The sequence below is a fragment of the Megalops cyprinoides genome, chromosome 3 (genome assembly GCF_013368585.1).
Source record: "Megalops cyprinoides isolate fMegCyp1 chromosome 3, fMegCyp1.pri, whole genome shotgun sequence".
NCBI classification, from domain to species: Eukaryota; Metazoa; Chordata; class Actinopteri; order Elopiformes; family Megalopidae; genus Megalops; species Megalops cyprinoides.
The window spans coordinates 17,384,226-17,398,010 of record NC_050585.1 but is presented as its reverse complement, the minus strand read 5'-3'; the positions used below and the strand labels follow the sequence as shown (position 1 = coordinate 17,398,010).

At 41.7% G+C, this 13,785-nt stretch overlaps 1 protein-coding gene across 2 annotated transcripts in view; it reads right to left on the bottom strand.

Moving 5' to 3' along the window:
- LOC118774275 (contactin-5-like) overlaps positions 1-13,785 on the bottom strand; it is a 188,198-nt gene that overhangs the window by 69,583 nt on the left and 104,830 nt on the right. For both annotated transcript variants that reach the window (XM_036523499.1, XM_036523500.1), the window contains exon 3: positions 9,188-9,403. In XM_036523499.1, the coding sequence (XP_036379392.1) occupies positions 9,188-9,403 (216 nt within the window). The remainder of the gene's footprint in view (positions 1-9,187; positions 9,404-13,785) is intronic.

Below are 13,785 nucleotides of genomic sequence, written 5' to 3'. Positions count from 1 at the left end.
CCGTGTTCTCACCTCTCGCTCGTTTTTCAGCTAAGCTGTCACCGGCAGCTCCGCCTCCGCACCCAGAGAGGTGACGCTCCGCCATGCGGCGGGACAGCCGCGTAAAGGACTCCACACACCGGCTGGTGTCACCGGGCTGCAGTGGCTGATCGCAGCACAGCCCACATACTTCTATTTTGGGGCTTCTGAGTTTTGGAGGTGCTTGGGATCTCTTTGATCTTATTTCTGCGCCATAACTTGTCCTTGATTTTTAACCATTCGAGGGGACTTTTGTTCTCTGCACAGATACGTTGAGCACAGAGTTGCAACACTGATGTAAGAAACAAACAATAAAAGCAAATTAAAGCAATAAAATACAGCAAGTTGTTGTATATATTCAGCTTGAGGAACCACTGATTTGAACCAATAATTAATTGCAGAACTGGTGCTAACCAATTAAACAGTGAGCAGCTTTTTGAGAGGGCTATAACAAACAAAGTTTTGCTTTGAAATTAGACTTTCTCTCTCTTTCTGGAGCATTAGCATCTATGGCTATGACTACTTCTAAGAAAACTAGGCCCTTTGCAGATTATACAGCGCTCCTTCACTGACTCTCTCTCACACACACACACACTTGCCTTGTTTCCATATGCTCACTTGTAGCCGCTGTCTCTTTCTCCCACACTCTCTCTCTTGCGGTTCCAGCAGCAATCTCCTTTCCCTCCCTGTGAATAATTTACACTCCATGATGTTGGAGCTGCTTTCAAGTAAGCCCGCAACACATCTGAGTTGAAGGGCGAGGGCTTTTTGTCTCAAATGAAACCACGACTGTTGACCCCTGGGATATGTGGTAAGAGGACTGCTGCGTATGTTTATGAAGTCTGCATGAGACCACACACAGACAGTGAATGAATACCCTTTTAAATTGGACTGATTACTGTGTGTTTATCTGTCCCCCTATCTAGCACATGAATAGCTATTTCTACCTGCTGGGCAAATTGGTCTACCATTTTACTCAACACTTTCCAACCAAAGGTCATGAGACACTCCATTTATTTGCAGGAAAGTGGGTGTGACTACATACGTGACCATGTATTATGCGAAAAGAACAACATCAGAACATTGCAAGACAGCCCTCTTCAGTACTTGAGTTTACCAATTCTTTGAAGAAGCAGTGGAGCACAATACTACCAGTTTTGTAGCTCCAATCATAACAAGCTATTGCTATTTTAAATCATGCATTTTTCATTTGCAGATTAGAGTACACTGTGTACCATAACATAAACTGGATTATACCTTACTCTTAAGAGAAAAAAAACTGACCGGTATCTTTTGCTAACCATATAGTAAGGTGGATTCATGATGGTGTCAAAAGAAATGGATGTGGACATAAAGGGGGGTAATGTGTTTTAATTGCCACATTTAAGCAAATCCTTGTGAAAATAAGAGCCATCCTTTATCGTCCGTTATTCTGTTCAAAAGTTATGTTCCATGGCAGTTTGTCTACTGATTAATAGGTACTTCAAATATGAACCTTAAATTTGTGTTAACATAAGCCCACTTGCAGTCATTTGATTAGGAGACTTCTGTCCTCTGCACAAATTAGTGGCGGGAGAAATAGAGCACGGAGAGCTCATGTGTATAGCGTGTTGTTGGATGGATTAAGATTGAGCAGTAATGGTTCGTTTTAAGCATTTTGGAGTGATTTGATTGATTGATGCCTTCATATCAAAGAGGGTAGTAAAGTCTGGGGGGCTGGCTGTTTCTCTTGGTAACTATGGTTTAGCATCATGAGTGGCACCCATCACCAACATGTGTCATTGCCTCCAGGTCCTCTAAGTGTATGTCTCAGCTTGATCGTCTTTGGAAAATTTCATCACATCTGTATTGTCTGTACCGCATCTGATTGCGGGACAGTTACTTTTGAATGAAAGAAGACTTTGGGAGAGAAACGAGTCTCTGCCAATGCCACTCTCATACATTAAGAGGCTTTCTGCTCTGATAGCTCTATGTGTTTGTGGGAAAATCAATCCACACATACAGCAGCAGCAGGCCAAAACAACAAAAAACCCACCTTCAATATCAGGAAGACCTCTCTCCCCCTGGGAGAAAGGTACTAATAAAAAGCATTACTGATGAAGCAAGTGCTCTTCCACGCCATTTAAAAATGATCAGATGACAAAAAGGCCTGCCTGCCTCTCGCTCTGCACACGTCCTGCAATCTCAGTAGCATCTCGTCAGCAGAACACAGCTCCACTGGGAAATAAAATGCATTCTGGTATTATTCATAAATCTCCCAGTAAGGAGAAAAAAAAAGAAGAAAAGCATGTTTGCCCCACTGCTAAATTCCTCTATATAAACCAATGCATTTGATGCACATAAATAGAATATTGCACTTTAAGGCCTGATTTTATCTTGGAGGTTAAAAGACATCCATGTTAGATTTGTTCTGTCAAAAAATCAGTTTTTAAACATTACATCTATTAACGTGCGGGAATCATGTTCACTTCCTGTTTCAATCAGTGGCCCTTAGACGGTTAATTCATAAATCCTTGGCAAGTCCAACCTAATATACACTGGACACTACATTCTGATGCTCATACTATTTCCATGACTAAATTAAACCCAGGGAAGTGCTTGATTGGGTATAACGGAAATTTAAGTGTATGACTCCACATCCACATGCATGCTTAGTACAGTAGATTCAGAAACTATTTCTGGACTTAATTTCCAAATACATGCATGCATGTAATACATGTTAAACAATCCAGGATTCTATGGAGTTCTTGTAAAGAACATCCCCAAGTGCCTTTAAGTCCATCACCATAACCTGCACATATGTTTCAAGCATGCAAATCATTCCAATTAACACAACACACTTCCGCCACTGTGATAAGACTAATTTGAACAGTTTTCCCCAGGCATGTGCTTTCCTGGCTCCTGTAGGTACAAAAAACTCCTTCAAGCATAGAAGCAACTCCTAATTAAATAAGGACTTGACAATCTCAGGGAAGTTCATTTCACACAACAGGGGCAGTCCTGCACCAGAGTAATTTTTCCACACGGGAGAGTCTGAATGCAGAGCTGTCTCACCTGTGATGCACGGACATGAGCTTTCTGCACAACTGAGTGTCACCAGAGACCACAAACACACACTGGAGACAGCCTTTCCCAGAGGTTTTCTCTCCTCATTTTCACATTTCTCTCTCAATTCTCTTCTCCCAATTCAAATGCTTTACTGTCATGACAGACAAAGAATGTTTTGTTGAAGCATAAATGAAAACACAGAACAAGTAATTAACCGCTCATATCTTAGAATGCATCCAGAGACTGCCTATGCTGATAGCGAAAGATAATAAGAAGACCAGTGTAAATCCTGTTTTTTGTCACCCAGTGTCGCTCAGACTGTGACGGGCAGAGATATAGTGTGCTGTTAGGGTCACCATACCCCCCCCCCCCCCACCCCCTGCCCTGAACACAGGGAGTTTCTCCTCATCAGGGAAATGGGAAAACTTGTGTCTCTCTCTCTCCCCCTGCCGCTGCAGTGTTTTTGGACTGACGTCCGCTCTGCCAGTCTTGGTACTGTATAACAAGGCATCCAGCCCACTCCACATCCAGCTTGCACTCTGATAATTGAAAGTGCAGAGAGTTCGAGGCTGAAAACGTTAGCCCTCGGAACCTCGGTCAGGCCTGCTAAGTGCAAGGACCGTCTGTCCACCCTGGGAGACAAAGAGCTGGCAGCTCACATGAATATCAACAATGTGTTCTGCGGGAGTTCTCGACGTAACAGTTCACAGTGTTAACAGGAGAAAATAAATGCTGCCAAGACAAATGTGTTTACATTTAAAACAAGAAAACAATTTCACATACTGAAATGCAGCTACACAATCTGCATGTTTATCTATTTAAAAAAAAAGGAAAGTGGTAAAAAAAGAAAAGCTATTTTTCCACACCAAACAACAGTCTATTAAGGTAATATAATAGCCAAGTGAGATCTGAGCAACCACCAAATAAAAGCAGAAGAAAAAAAGTAATGTTTAATTTTGTTCTAAAGACCAGAGACTCCACATCAACTGGCTCATCAATAATGGCTCATGTTAGGGGACAAAACATAATTGGCTACTAACTGAGCGACTCTATAGAAATGGGACATTCATTCCGCCCCCTGGTTAGTCGAGCATGTGGGGCTTTCAATTCCAAATGCAATGGCTGAGCAATGTTCAGGATAGCAGGACAAAAAGAGCTTTAATGTCTTTGAAGCTGTCATTTCTGACGATGCCCGTTCTATCCCATGCACTATATTGCTGTTGTAAATTTGCAGACACGTATTGCATTATCAGCATGTGGCATTGGTTTGTATTTTATGCTTTTATGGTCTCATAATGTCACTTCAATAATTGATCTGACAGTGTTACTGCCATCCGCCAGGCTTACGGTAGGCACTGCATCAGCGTTTGCCCACCCTCTGGCCAGCTGCGAGGTATTGCTCCCTGTACAAAACCCTGTTGAAATGGATTTCTGAGACAATTACGCCGGTGCCACATTGGGCTGTTATTTATGCCATTCACCTCATTTGCGAAGTGTACAGGCTCATATTTCCTGGGCCTGTTTGACAGGAAAAGAAGGGATGCTGGGGAGATTACACACTACGACGCTGACACTACAGCAGGCTGAGGGAGGGGGGGGTTGGGGGGGTTAGCTGAAAGGTTACACGTTTTTTGAACGTCTGGAGCAGAGCTAGCACTCGCTGTGCTGGAACAGGAGCCGGGCTGAAGAGTCTGTCCTGAAGCCTGGAGATGTCAATCTTAAGAGGACACGCTAGAGGTGGCTGGATAGAGTACACTTGTTTTTTTTGTTTTTTTTATCAAATGACATCACTAGTGCTGGTAGGTACACAGCTTCTGTGGGGAAATTCTTCTTAAATCATATCTAAGCCTCTTCTACTCAGTCACTCAAAATGCTTTTATAATCAGTATATTCAGTATGACTTTGACCGTATTGATAGTATGACATTCCTTTGGCAACCTTATGGTCTGCGTGACTGCAGTACTCTAACAAAAATTTAATAATTACTTAACCTTAACCTACCTTTTGTTTGAGCTAGGAACACAGACTCAGGGTAGTCCAGAACTTTATGGTGTATAGATCATTTTAAATGAGCAAATAAACACAATTTTCTAAATTCTTATGAGCACTTTCAAGGAAATAGTAATTAGGATATATGTGTTAAATGAACATTACAGTCTAAAATGGATTTTTTTTCACGGAAAACAATTCTTCAAACCTTTCACAGTCCAGGTGGATGATAACATCTCCCTCGGACGTAACATTTTGACGTGGTTATACCAGTACAAGGCTCCACTTGAAAGTTTTAACCTTCAAGACCAAAGTACACATGTTACTGTATCTACTTTATCAAAATGTAGCTTTTGTCATGACTTGCATATTGACATGGCAAGTGAATAATATGCAGATCCACATAAATGAATATCTGCTAGCAAACTGTTCAAAAATGAATTTAGCCAGAGAGCCTTCAACAATTTAATATTTGTAAGGATTTCATTCATTTATGCATAATATTTACAGTTCCTTTCCTCTTTTGCTATATTTTGACCCTTTATGCTAGTCTGGTTAAAGAAATTTAAATGACTTTATCCGAGAATATAATGTTACGCAAGACCTAAAGAATGGATAAGCAGAATTAAATGGCTCATAACCATTTCTACTGAAATTATTTTTTTAATTTTCAATGTGAATGGTTGTGGCCATGGAGATCTGCTCCAAAAGCCAGGGGAAAGTGACTGAAGGAGCAGTAGTGGGGTGTAGGTTTCATGGACCAGAGGTGATGGTGATGGCCAGGGCTGGAGCAGTGAATGCTGATGGCCTTAAACACAAGCGTGCTGCCACTCCTGGACGACACACATCAGGGAAGTTCCTTCTGCTGCTCCACCTGTCTGAGTCGCCCTTTCTCTGTACAGAAGACCCTTGCCATTTGCTGATCTGTGATGTGTGGTTTTGTGTGCCTGCACCAGCCAGCAGCCCCTGTTCCTGGCTTCCCTCTCATTTCCAGGGCTGCAGAGCACCACACCAACCCACGCTCCCTTATGTTTATTTTATGTACTCTGTGTTATATGATTGGTGCATAAATATATATCACTTGTTTATTGCATTATTACATATTTAGTGTAGTGTAGTGCAGTATTCCTGGATTTCCTCATTTATAAGGATCTCTAGAAAGAATTGCTCCTACATGAATGAATGGTTTCCTACACTATAGACCTCAATGTCAAAGTGGGTGGTTAGATCCAGACAGCTATGCCATACTGTGTAGTACCATGACATTTCCCTCTTGGAATTGCCACAAGCTTGCATATTCTTCCCACCTACCTCATTCCAGAAAAAAAAAACAAAGGCAAAACTTTAAACAAAAATCAAACATCCTTGCTGCCACACTTGCCAGTGAAGGTTAGTCTCAGAACCTTTTGAAATTTTTCCCATAATTGCCATTACCTTGAAGGTGTGCTCAACAACAGTGACTGATTTCCCCTGAATAGGTACACTATATGAACAAAAGTATTCGGACGCCTGACCATTACACCAACAGGGACTGTAATGACATTGTATTCAAATACATATACTTTAATATGGAGTTGGTCCCCTTTTTGCAGCTATAACGGCTTCCACTCTTCTTGGAAGGCTTTCCACAAGATTTTGGAGTGTTTCTGTGGGAATTTGTGCCTATTCATTCTGTAGAGCATTTATGAGGTCAGGCACTGATGTTGGACGAGAAGGCCTGGCTCGCAATCTCCGTTCCAGTTCATCCCAAAGGTGCTCAATGGGGTTGAGGTCTGTGCGGGCCAGTCAAGTTCTTCCACACCGAACTCATCAAACCATGTCTTTATAGTCCTTGCTTTGTGCACTGGGGCACAGTCATGTTGGAATAGAAAAGGGCCTTCCCCAAACCATTGCCACAAAGTTGGAAGCATAGCATTGTCCAAAATGTCTTGGTATGCTGAAGCATTAAGATTGCCCTTCACTGGAGATAAGGGGCCTAGCCCAAACCCTGAAAAACAGGTGTGGCCAAATACTTTTGTCCATATAGTGTATTCTGCAAAGCACACTGTGATGAATAATAAGAGTCTAAATGAATGCTGTGTGGACCTTGGCATCTTCTCTCCCTGCAAAAATCATCAACCCCTCCCAATCCTGCTGACATGACATGAAGGCCAAACAGAATGATATGAGGAAAGTGCACTGTTACCTGCAGTCCAATGCATGGAGAAATCTAGGGAGTTTGACTAACAAAACAAAGAAAACCTCTGGGATTAATTGTTAAGGGGCATGAAAAAACCAAGGCACTCTCAGTTCTAATGACCTTCTGTACTCTAGCAGGAACATTACTCCAAATAATAAAAAAAGAATCAATTTTACTCATGAATTATGCAGGGTATTCAAATGGCTGCTGTATCATCAATGATTTATATCTTTGTAGCTTGCAAATGTTCACCGAGAAGGTGAAGATACAAAGGAAAACCTCCAGCTGTAGAAAAAAATGGGTGTTTTGCAGAAACACAACTGCGATTTTTATTTGTTTATTTTTTTTACTTTGTGTAAAAGTTCGAAAGTAGCCTTCAGGGTTATAAACGTATTTGCTTTTCCACCTTCCAGTTTCTTGCTCTGAGTTTGCAGGAGTCTCTACAGAGGGAATAAGTGCTCCATGTGGACATGAGTATTGCTGCACTGGGTCCCCCCAGAGACCACTGCTGTAGACTGGAGAGATAAACCCAGTGCAATTGAATCCAGGCCGGTAAGTGAATATCGCTGGTTTCAGGACAGAGACCACATTAATGATGCCGGTGGACTTGTCCTGACAAGCACTGACCGTTCCCCCTGCTCTGATTTATTTATAACCATCGTGGTCATATTGTGTGTCCCTGCCGGGGTTGTGAAAATGAATCTCTGTTTCTTTGACAAATTTATCCATCAGTACTCCACTCCCATGGTGACAAGAGCCAGGGAATTGCTGTGTGTTGCTAGGATCTTCTTCAGGGGGGGTAACCCTGGTTAACATACACCTTGTACATAATAGCAGGATGTTATGATTTGCGCCCCAAACTTTATTAATTTAAAACTTCATTACATTAATTTTTTGTCTATTTTTGTTATGGCACCTACCATACAGTAGCAACATATTATTGTCAAAGATGAACTGTCAGACCAAAAGACACTAGAAGGTGATAATATGCATTTTCTGTCGCATTAAATGTAAAAACTATGTGTATATTGTATAACAAGATTCTTTCCAAAGTCCTAAATGGCACCTGAGTTCCTAAATTGCACTAAACATCTCTGTGTCCATCCTACACTACCCTTAATCCATAAATGACTGTACCTGTTCACCATATTGTCCACCATATTGCTTTGCCACTCCAGACTCCCTCCCCCACTCCCACCACCATCAATATAATGCTTTCAATTGTAATGCATGATATCTGAACAACTGTATTGTCTTTGTTTACCTTTTGTGTTTTTTTCTGCTTGTACAACACAAAAATGATAAAACTGATGAAACAAAGAAGCATCATTTCCCTAAACATTCAAGAGAGAATAATTGTGTTGTTTTCCCTATGGACTCTTCTCATGTAAGATAAAGTGAAAACAGTCCCTTCTTCCCTCTCTTTATCAGGGATATTATTTTCTGCACAAGAGAATGTGAATGCAAAGATATCTCACCTCTGAGGCACAGTCATGAACTAAGTGCCACCGGAGACCACAGGCACACACTTGAGACTGCCAGTCTCACAGGAAGGGACGGTTTCTCTCCTCATATTCTCTCTCTCTCTCTCTCTCTCTATCTCATATTCTCTCTCTCTCTCTGTGTCTCTTCTCTTTTTCTCACCCTTCATATCTCTACCTCTCTGCTTCTCTTTTCATCTCCACCTGTCTCTCTCCCTTCTTACCTCTTGTCTGTTTATCTCTGTTGCCCTCTCTCACTCTTTCTCTCTGTCACTCACTCTATCTTTTTCTCTCTCCATTTCTCACTCTTCCCCTCTCTCTTTGTTTATATCTTTTGCTCTTTGTCTTTTGCGCTGTGTCTCTCTTCCTACCTCGCTCTTTCTGTCTGCTCATCTCTGTCCCCCTCTCCCCTTCTTCCTCTCTCTCTCTCTCTCAATCTCTCCTTCTCTCTCTCTCTCTCTCGTTCTCTCACCCTTGCTCCTGTCGTCCTCCTGGGAGCTGTGAACACTGTGCGCTGACAGGTGCTGTCGGGACGGGGCCAGCCAGCCAAGAGAGGAGGAGGAGGATCCCACGCCGTGGCTGTAGCGGGACCTGCTCCGGGTGCTGAGCGGCGACGATGAGCTGTCCGGCTTCATCCTCAGCACTGCCGCGTACGATGCAGACCGCCCGCCGACTGCTCCGCAGAACTCTGAGAGGGGAATGACAGCACACAACCCATGACATGTCCACAGTTACCGCTTGCTGAAAATGAACACCATACCCAGAAGTATAAACATCTGTGGTGTGCTTCACCACAAATAAGGCCATTTTATTTTACATACACCGGTTAGTTAGGGTGGCGCTGAGGTGTACTGGTTATGGAATATGACTACTAACCAGATGGTGACTAGTTCAAACCCCAAGCAGAGCACTACACCTATATGAGCAAGGTGCTTAACCTGAACTGTTTCAATAAATACAGTATCCAGCAGAATAAATGGATATTATGCCAAATTTAAGCTTTACAAAACACTATAGACAAGGGCCTCAACTCAGGTCACATAAATAAAGAATTACTACAGGCATGAGTGAGGTTGGAGCAATAGGTTATAAAGGAAAGGCACCAATGACTCTTCTGAAAGAGGATGTTGCCTGAGTGCAAAGTTGTAACCAATCAGAATAATCTGTGGTGAAAACTCAGCGCTGATGAGGCATGGATCCCTGACACTGTCTGCACTCTGTGGATTCAAAAGCTCCCTGTGAAGACACTACCCACTCGCTTTGCCAATTATAATTTAACAAGTCCTGACTAGGATCCAGAACAGTATATCAAACTGGCAAGCAAACGCCCAGAGGCCTGGTATCTAATGAGAGCAGGCCTGTGAGCTGACATATTTAGGGCCGGCTCCAACCCGCCCCCTTTCCCCTGTCTCCTTCATGGGAGGCTTCCTCACCTCTGACACCTTACTGACATCATCGAGTGGGCCATTTAAGTAAGAAAATAGTGGGTGTAGAGTTAAAAGCATTCTTGGGCAAACACACTCTCAGCTCAGATTGACTGTATCACCTGTATCTCTCTTCATGAAGAGACTGTTGCTAGCATTGTGCACCTTAATCTTGGTTATCAGTGCCAGCAAGTATTTTAAGAGAAAACATTAAACATAGCTATTGATAACTGGTTTAATTGACCTGGCTAATGAGCATGCAAGCCAACACCAGGTTAACATCTATGGTTTGGTAAGTTATCTTTACACGCACTTATGAAGTAACAACGTATATCTAAGCACTCTGTGGCTAGCTGTCCAGACAAGCAATTTCTCTACAAAGCAGGACATCATTATGCAAAACACTTCACTTGCTGGTAGCTGAATTTGTATGTATCATACATGGTATATTTATTTAATTTCCAAAGGTGAGCAAGACATAAGAGCAGATTATTGTTCACATTATTTAAGTAATAATAAGTCATATTTTTTGGTTTGCTTATTTCCAGATCAGCTTTGCTCCTCCCTGCGAAGATGGAGACTTACTGAAAGGGGGCATTAGACATCCCCTCCGCTTACATGGATTTGCTTCCTATAGTACTGGGAACAGGCCCTATACTCACAGTGAAGGAAATAAGTCAACAAGGATGTGGGTGGAGAACTCAGATTGGCTCATAATATCATTCTTGTTTCATCACACAACATCTCTGCAGTTCATCCTTCATGTGTGGTGGATTGTAACCTAAAAGGGAGATCCATTTCAGAGAGCATTAATTCTTTTTTTTTTGGTATTTTCATTTCCCAGGTTCTTGATCAGGTCACATGAAAAGGTTCATTGACATTTACCAGATCTCAGCACACATGCCTGGGACGTGCTCATTTCCCTTCTGTTTGCGCGCAGGGGAACCGGGCCGTTTTCGCATTAATCTTGCCAAAGGTCACTCTGGGGACCGTCCTGATACAAACATATGCCAGCTCGATTTGTTCTTCCGGACAAACCTGCTAGACGTTAATCAGTCCATGCGCAGTGCCATTTCAATTGTCACCGTGCATGTTCTGTCTTTTTGTAACACCCCCCCTCCCCGGAGCTCGGGTAGAGAACCACACTTGGCTGTGTCGCCTCTGTTGTGGCAGGTTTTAATTTTCACGACTCCTGTCCCGCCATCTCTGACAACTGTATTTGCCCAGGGGCTCCCAGCAGAGCTTGTCCTGCATGTGCCAAACCATGCATCCCCGTGCTGTCAACGGGAGTGTTTAATAAGGACACTGTGCTGGAGTCTCACAGAGGAACCGTGCGCGTTTCCATCTGCAGCAAATCAATCACTTAAACCAATCCACTTCCATGGGGAATCAATCAGCGCCATGATTGAGGGACATGCACCGAGCCATGTAGAACAAAACAAGCAATAGCGAGGGCTTAATTCGCCCCATTTCAAAAGGACAGCTATTTCCTATCCTGACCTCAACCCATTATTGTTGCAGAATTACACAGTTTGTGTGGAAGGAAAGAATTGGAGCTGAGGCCCCCTCCTGAGATGGGTATGAGGAGAAATTTGTATGCGAGGAGGTGGGTGGAGCATGTGGGTTTTATGTCGCTTTGTGTGAGTATCTTTTCTAAATCATTAGACCACACTATCTTGTTTAATCTTGTTCTAAGCATATTAATCTTTTCATATTTGTAAGTGATTATTCCATGCATCATTGTTTCATGATCCACTTTCAAATCATTAAAAAGTAATTTAAAAGAAATTTTTTGCCAACAAGTATAAGAAATACAGCAATTACTGCTTGTGTCATGAAGGTAAACATTTGAAGTAATTGTCACAAGCACTGGCTGAAATACAGTCAGATTTGTTTATATTTGTTTAGAGAGATTTGTTTTTATTTTGCACATCATCTATATAATTATCCACATTGACATGTACATGGCTATAATATTACTTTGATGTGTTAAAACTATATTCCATGCATTTTTTGTAACTACATTTCCACACCATTCACACACATTACACTATGTCTCCCTTAAAAGAACAGCCTTGCAGACGATACCTTACTATGCTAATGGTAATGATGACCAGGGTAAAAAAATAAATAAATAAATAAATAAGAAAGAAAAATGTGACTAGGAAAACTACCAACAATTACCCTGTCATGGTTTAGACAAAAACATGTCAGAAGTTCGCATTGCTTTTTCATTGAATGGCCTCTGAGAGCGCACTTCTGGAGACAGGACTTCTGGAGCATAACGCTCAAGTCTGTGTCAGTGTTGCTATCTCATTTATCCCTGCCATTGCTCCATTGTGTATACATCAATGTAATTCCTGTGTAAAAAAAAGCCAAAATTTGAACCCCTGAGTGATTTCCTTAAAACAGCCTAAGGGTACCAGACAAGGTCACCAGTGCTTTGTCATTCCCAGTGGACTAGCCCTGCCAGACTACCCATGTTTTTTAGGCCATATGACCTCCACTGTGACCTCAAAACCCAGTAACCAATTACCCTCAAGGGGTTTCCATCATACTGGAGTGCAACTCTGCTACCTATACAGACCCAGACATTGGATCTTGCAAATTTGCTTAGAATTATATCATTACATTTATTTATTTGCTTAGCAGATGCCCTTATTCAGAGAGAAATGCATATCTTATGTATCATCCATTGATACAGCTGGATATTTACTGAAGAAATTCAGTTTTAGTTCCTTGCTTAATGGTGGAAAGGAAGTGTCCAATCTGGGAATCAAATGAGCAGCCTTTTGTGTTATGAGGCCTGCTCCTCACCACTGTTGGTGTAGTGGTTAAAGAACTCATGTAGCAACAAGACTATCACATGCTCAGTCTAATCCATAGAGGTAGTTGGGGTGGGGATCGCTGCTGTTGGTCTTTGGCTAAGGTTCTGCCCATGAATTACCTCAGTAAAGGTCTAGCTTCATAAATGGATAAAATTTGTATTAAATATATGTAGGTCTCCTGGATAAGGGCATTGAAAAAAATAATCATAATAATAAAGGGTAAGAACACTACTATCGATTGGTCATTTTCAGAAACTGAATTGCGCAGGACAAAAAAAAATACAATCTGCCCTCCAAAAGATCTTGAGTTAGCATTTAGATTTTACATTACATAAAACAATGCCCTGAATAAATTCAAATTAGTGAAATATCAGAGTTTCAAACAGGTGCTCTGATGAAATTGGTAGGATGAGAAACAGACAGGAAGATTGTCTGGGAAGAATTTGCTGAAATTCGGGATGAGGAGCTACAGGCTAAGAGTTTGACTAAACTTTCAAAGAAAAAATAGCAGCTGTATAGCTGATCTAACGTGAAAATTACAGACTAAAACGACTTTAGGGATGGTCTCACACTCATAATCACCGAGAAGATGCCAGTTTATCAGCGTAAAGTAGCCAATTCATTTCCCTTTCCTTAATTGTGAAAAGCCCTAATCAAATATGCTGGGTACTTAAAATGCAAAAAAAAAAAGTCTAAAAAAAACCTGTACAAAATAAGGAGAAAATGGAGTACGAGACTGTTAATTCCACTTAAAAGACTTCCTGGACTTAACATTTAGTTAAGAGACAGCGCTGTGTTTAAGATTTGGCTGTCTGCCT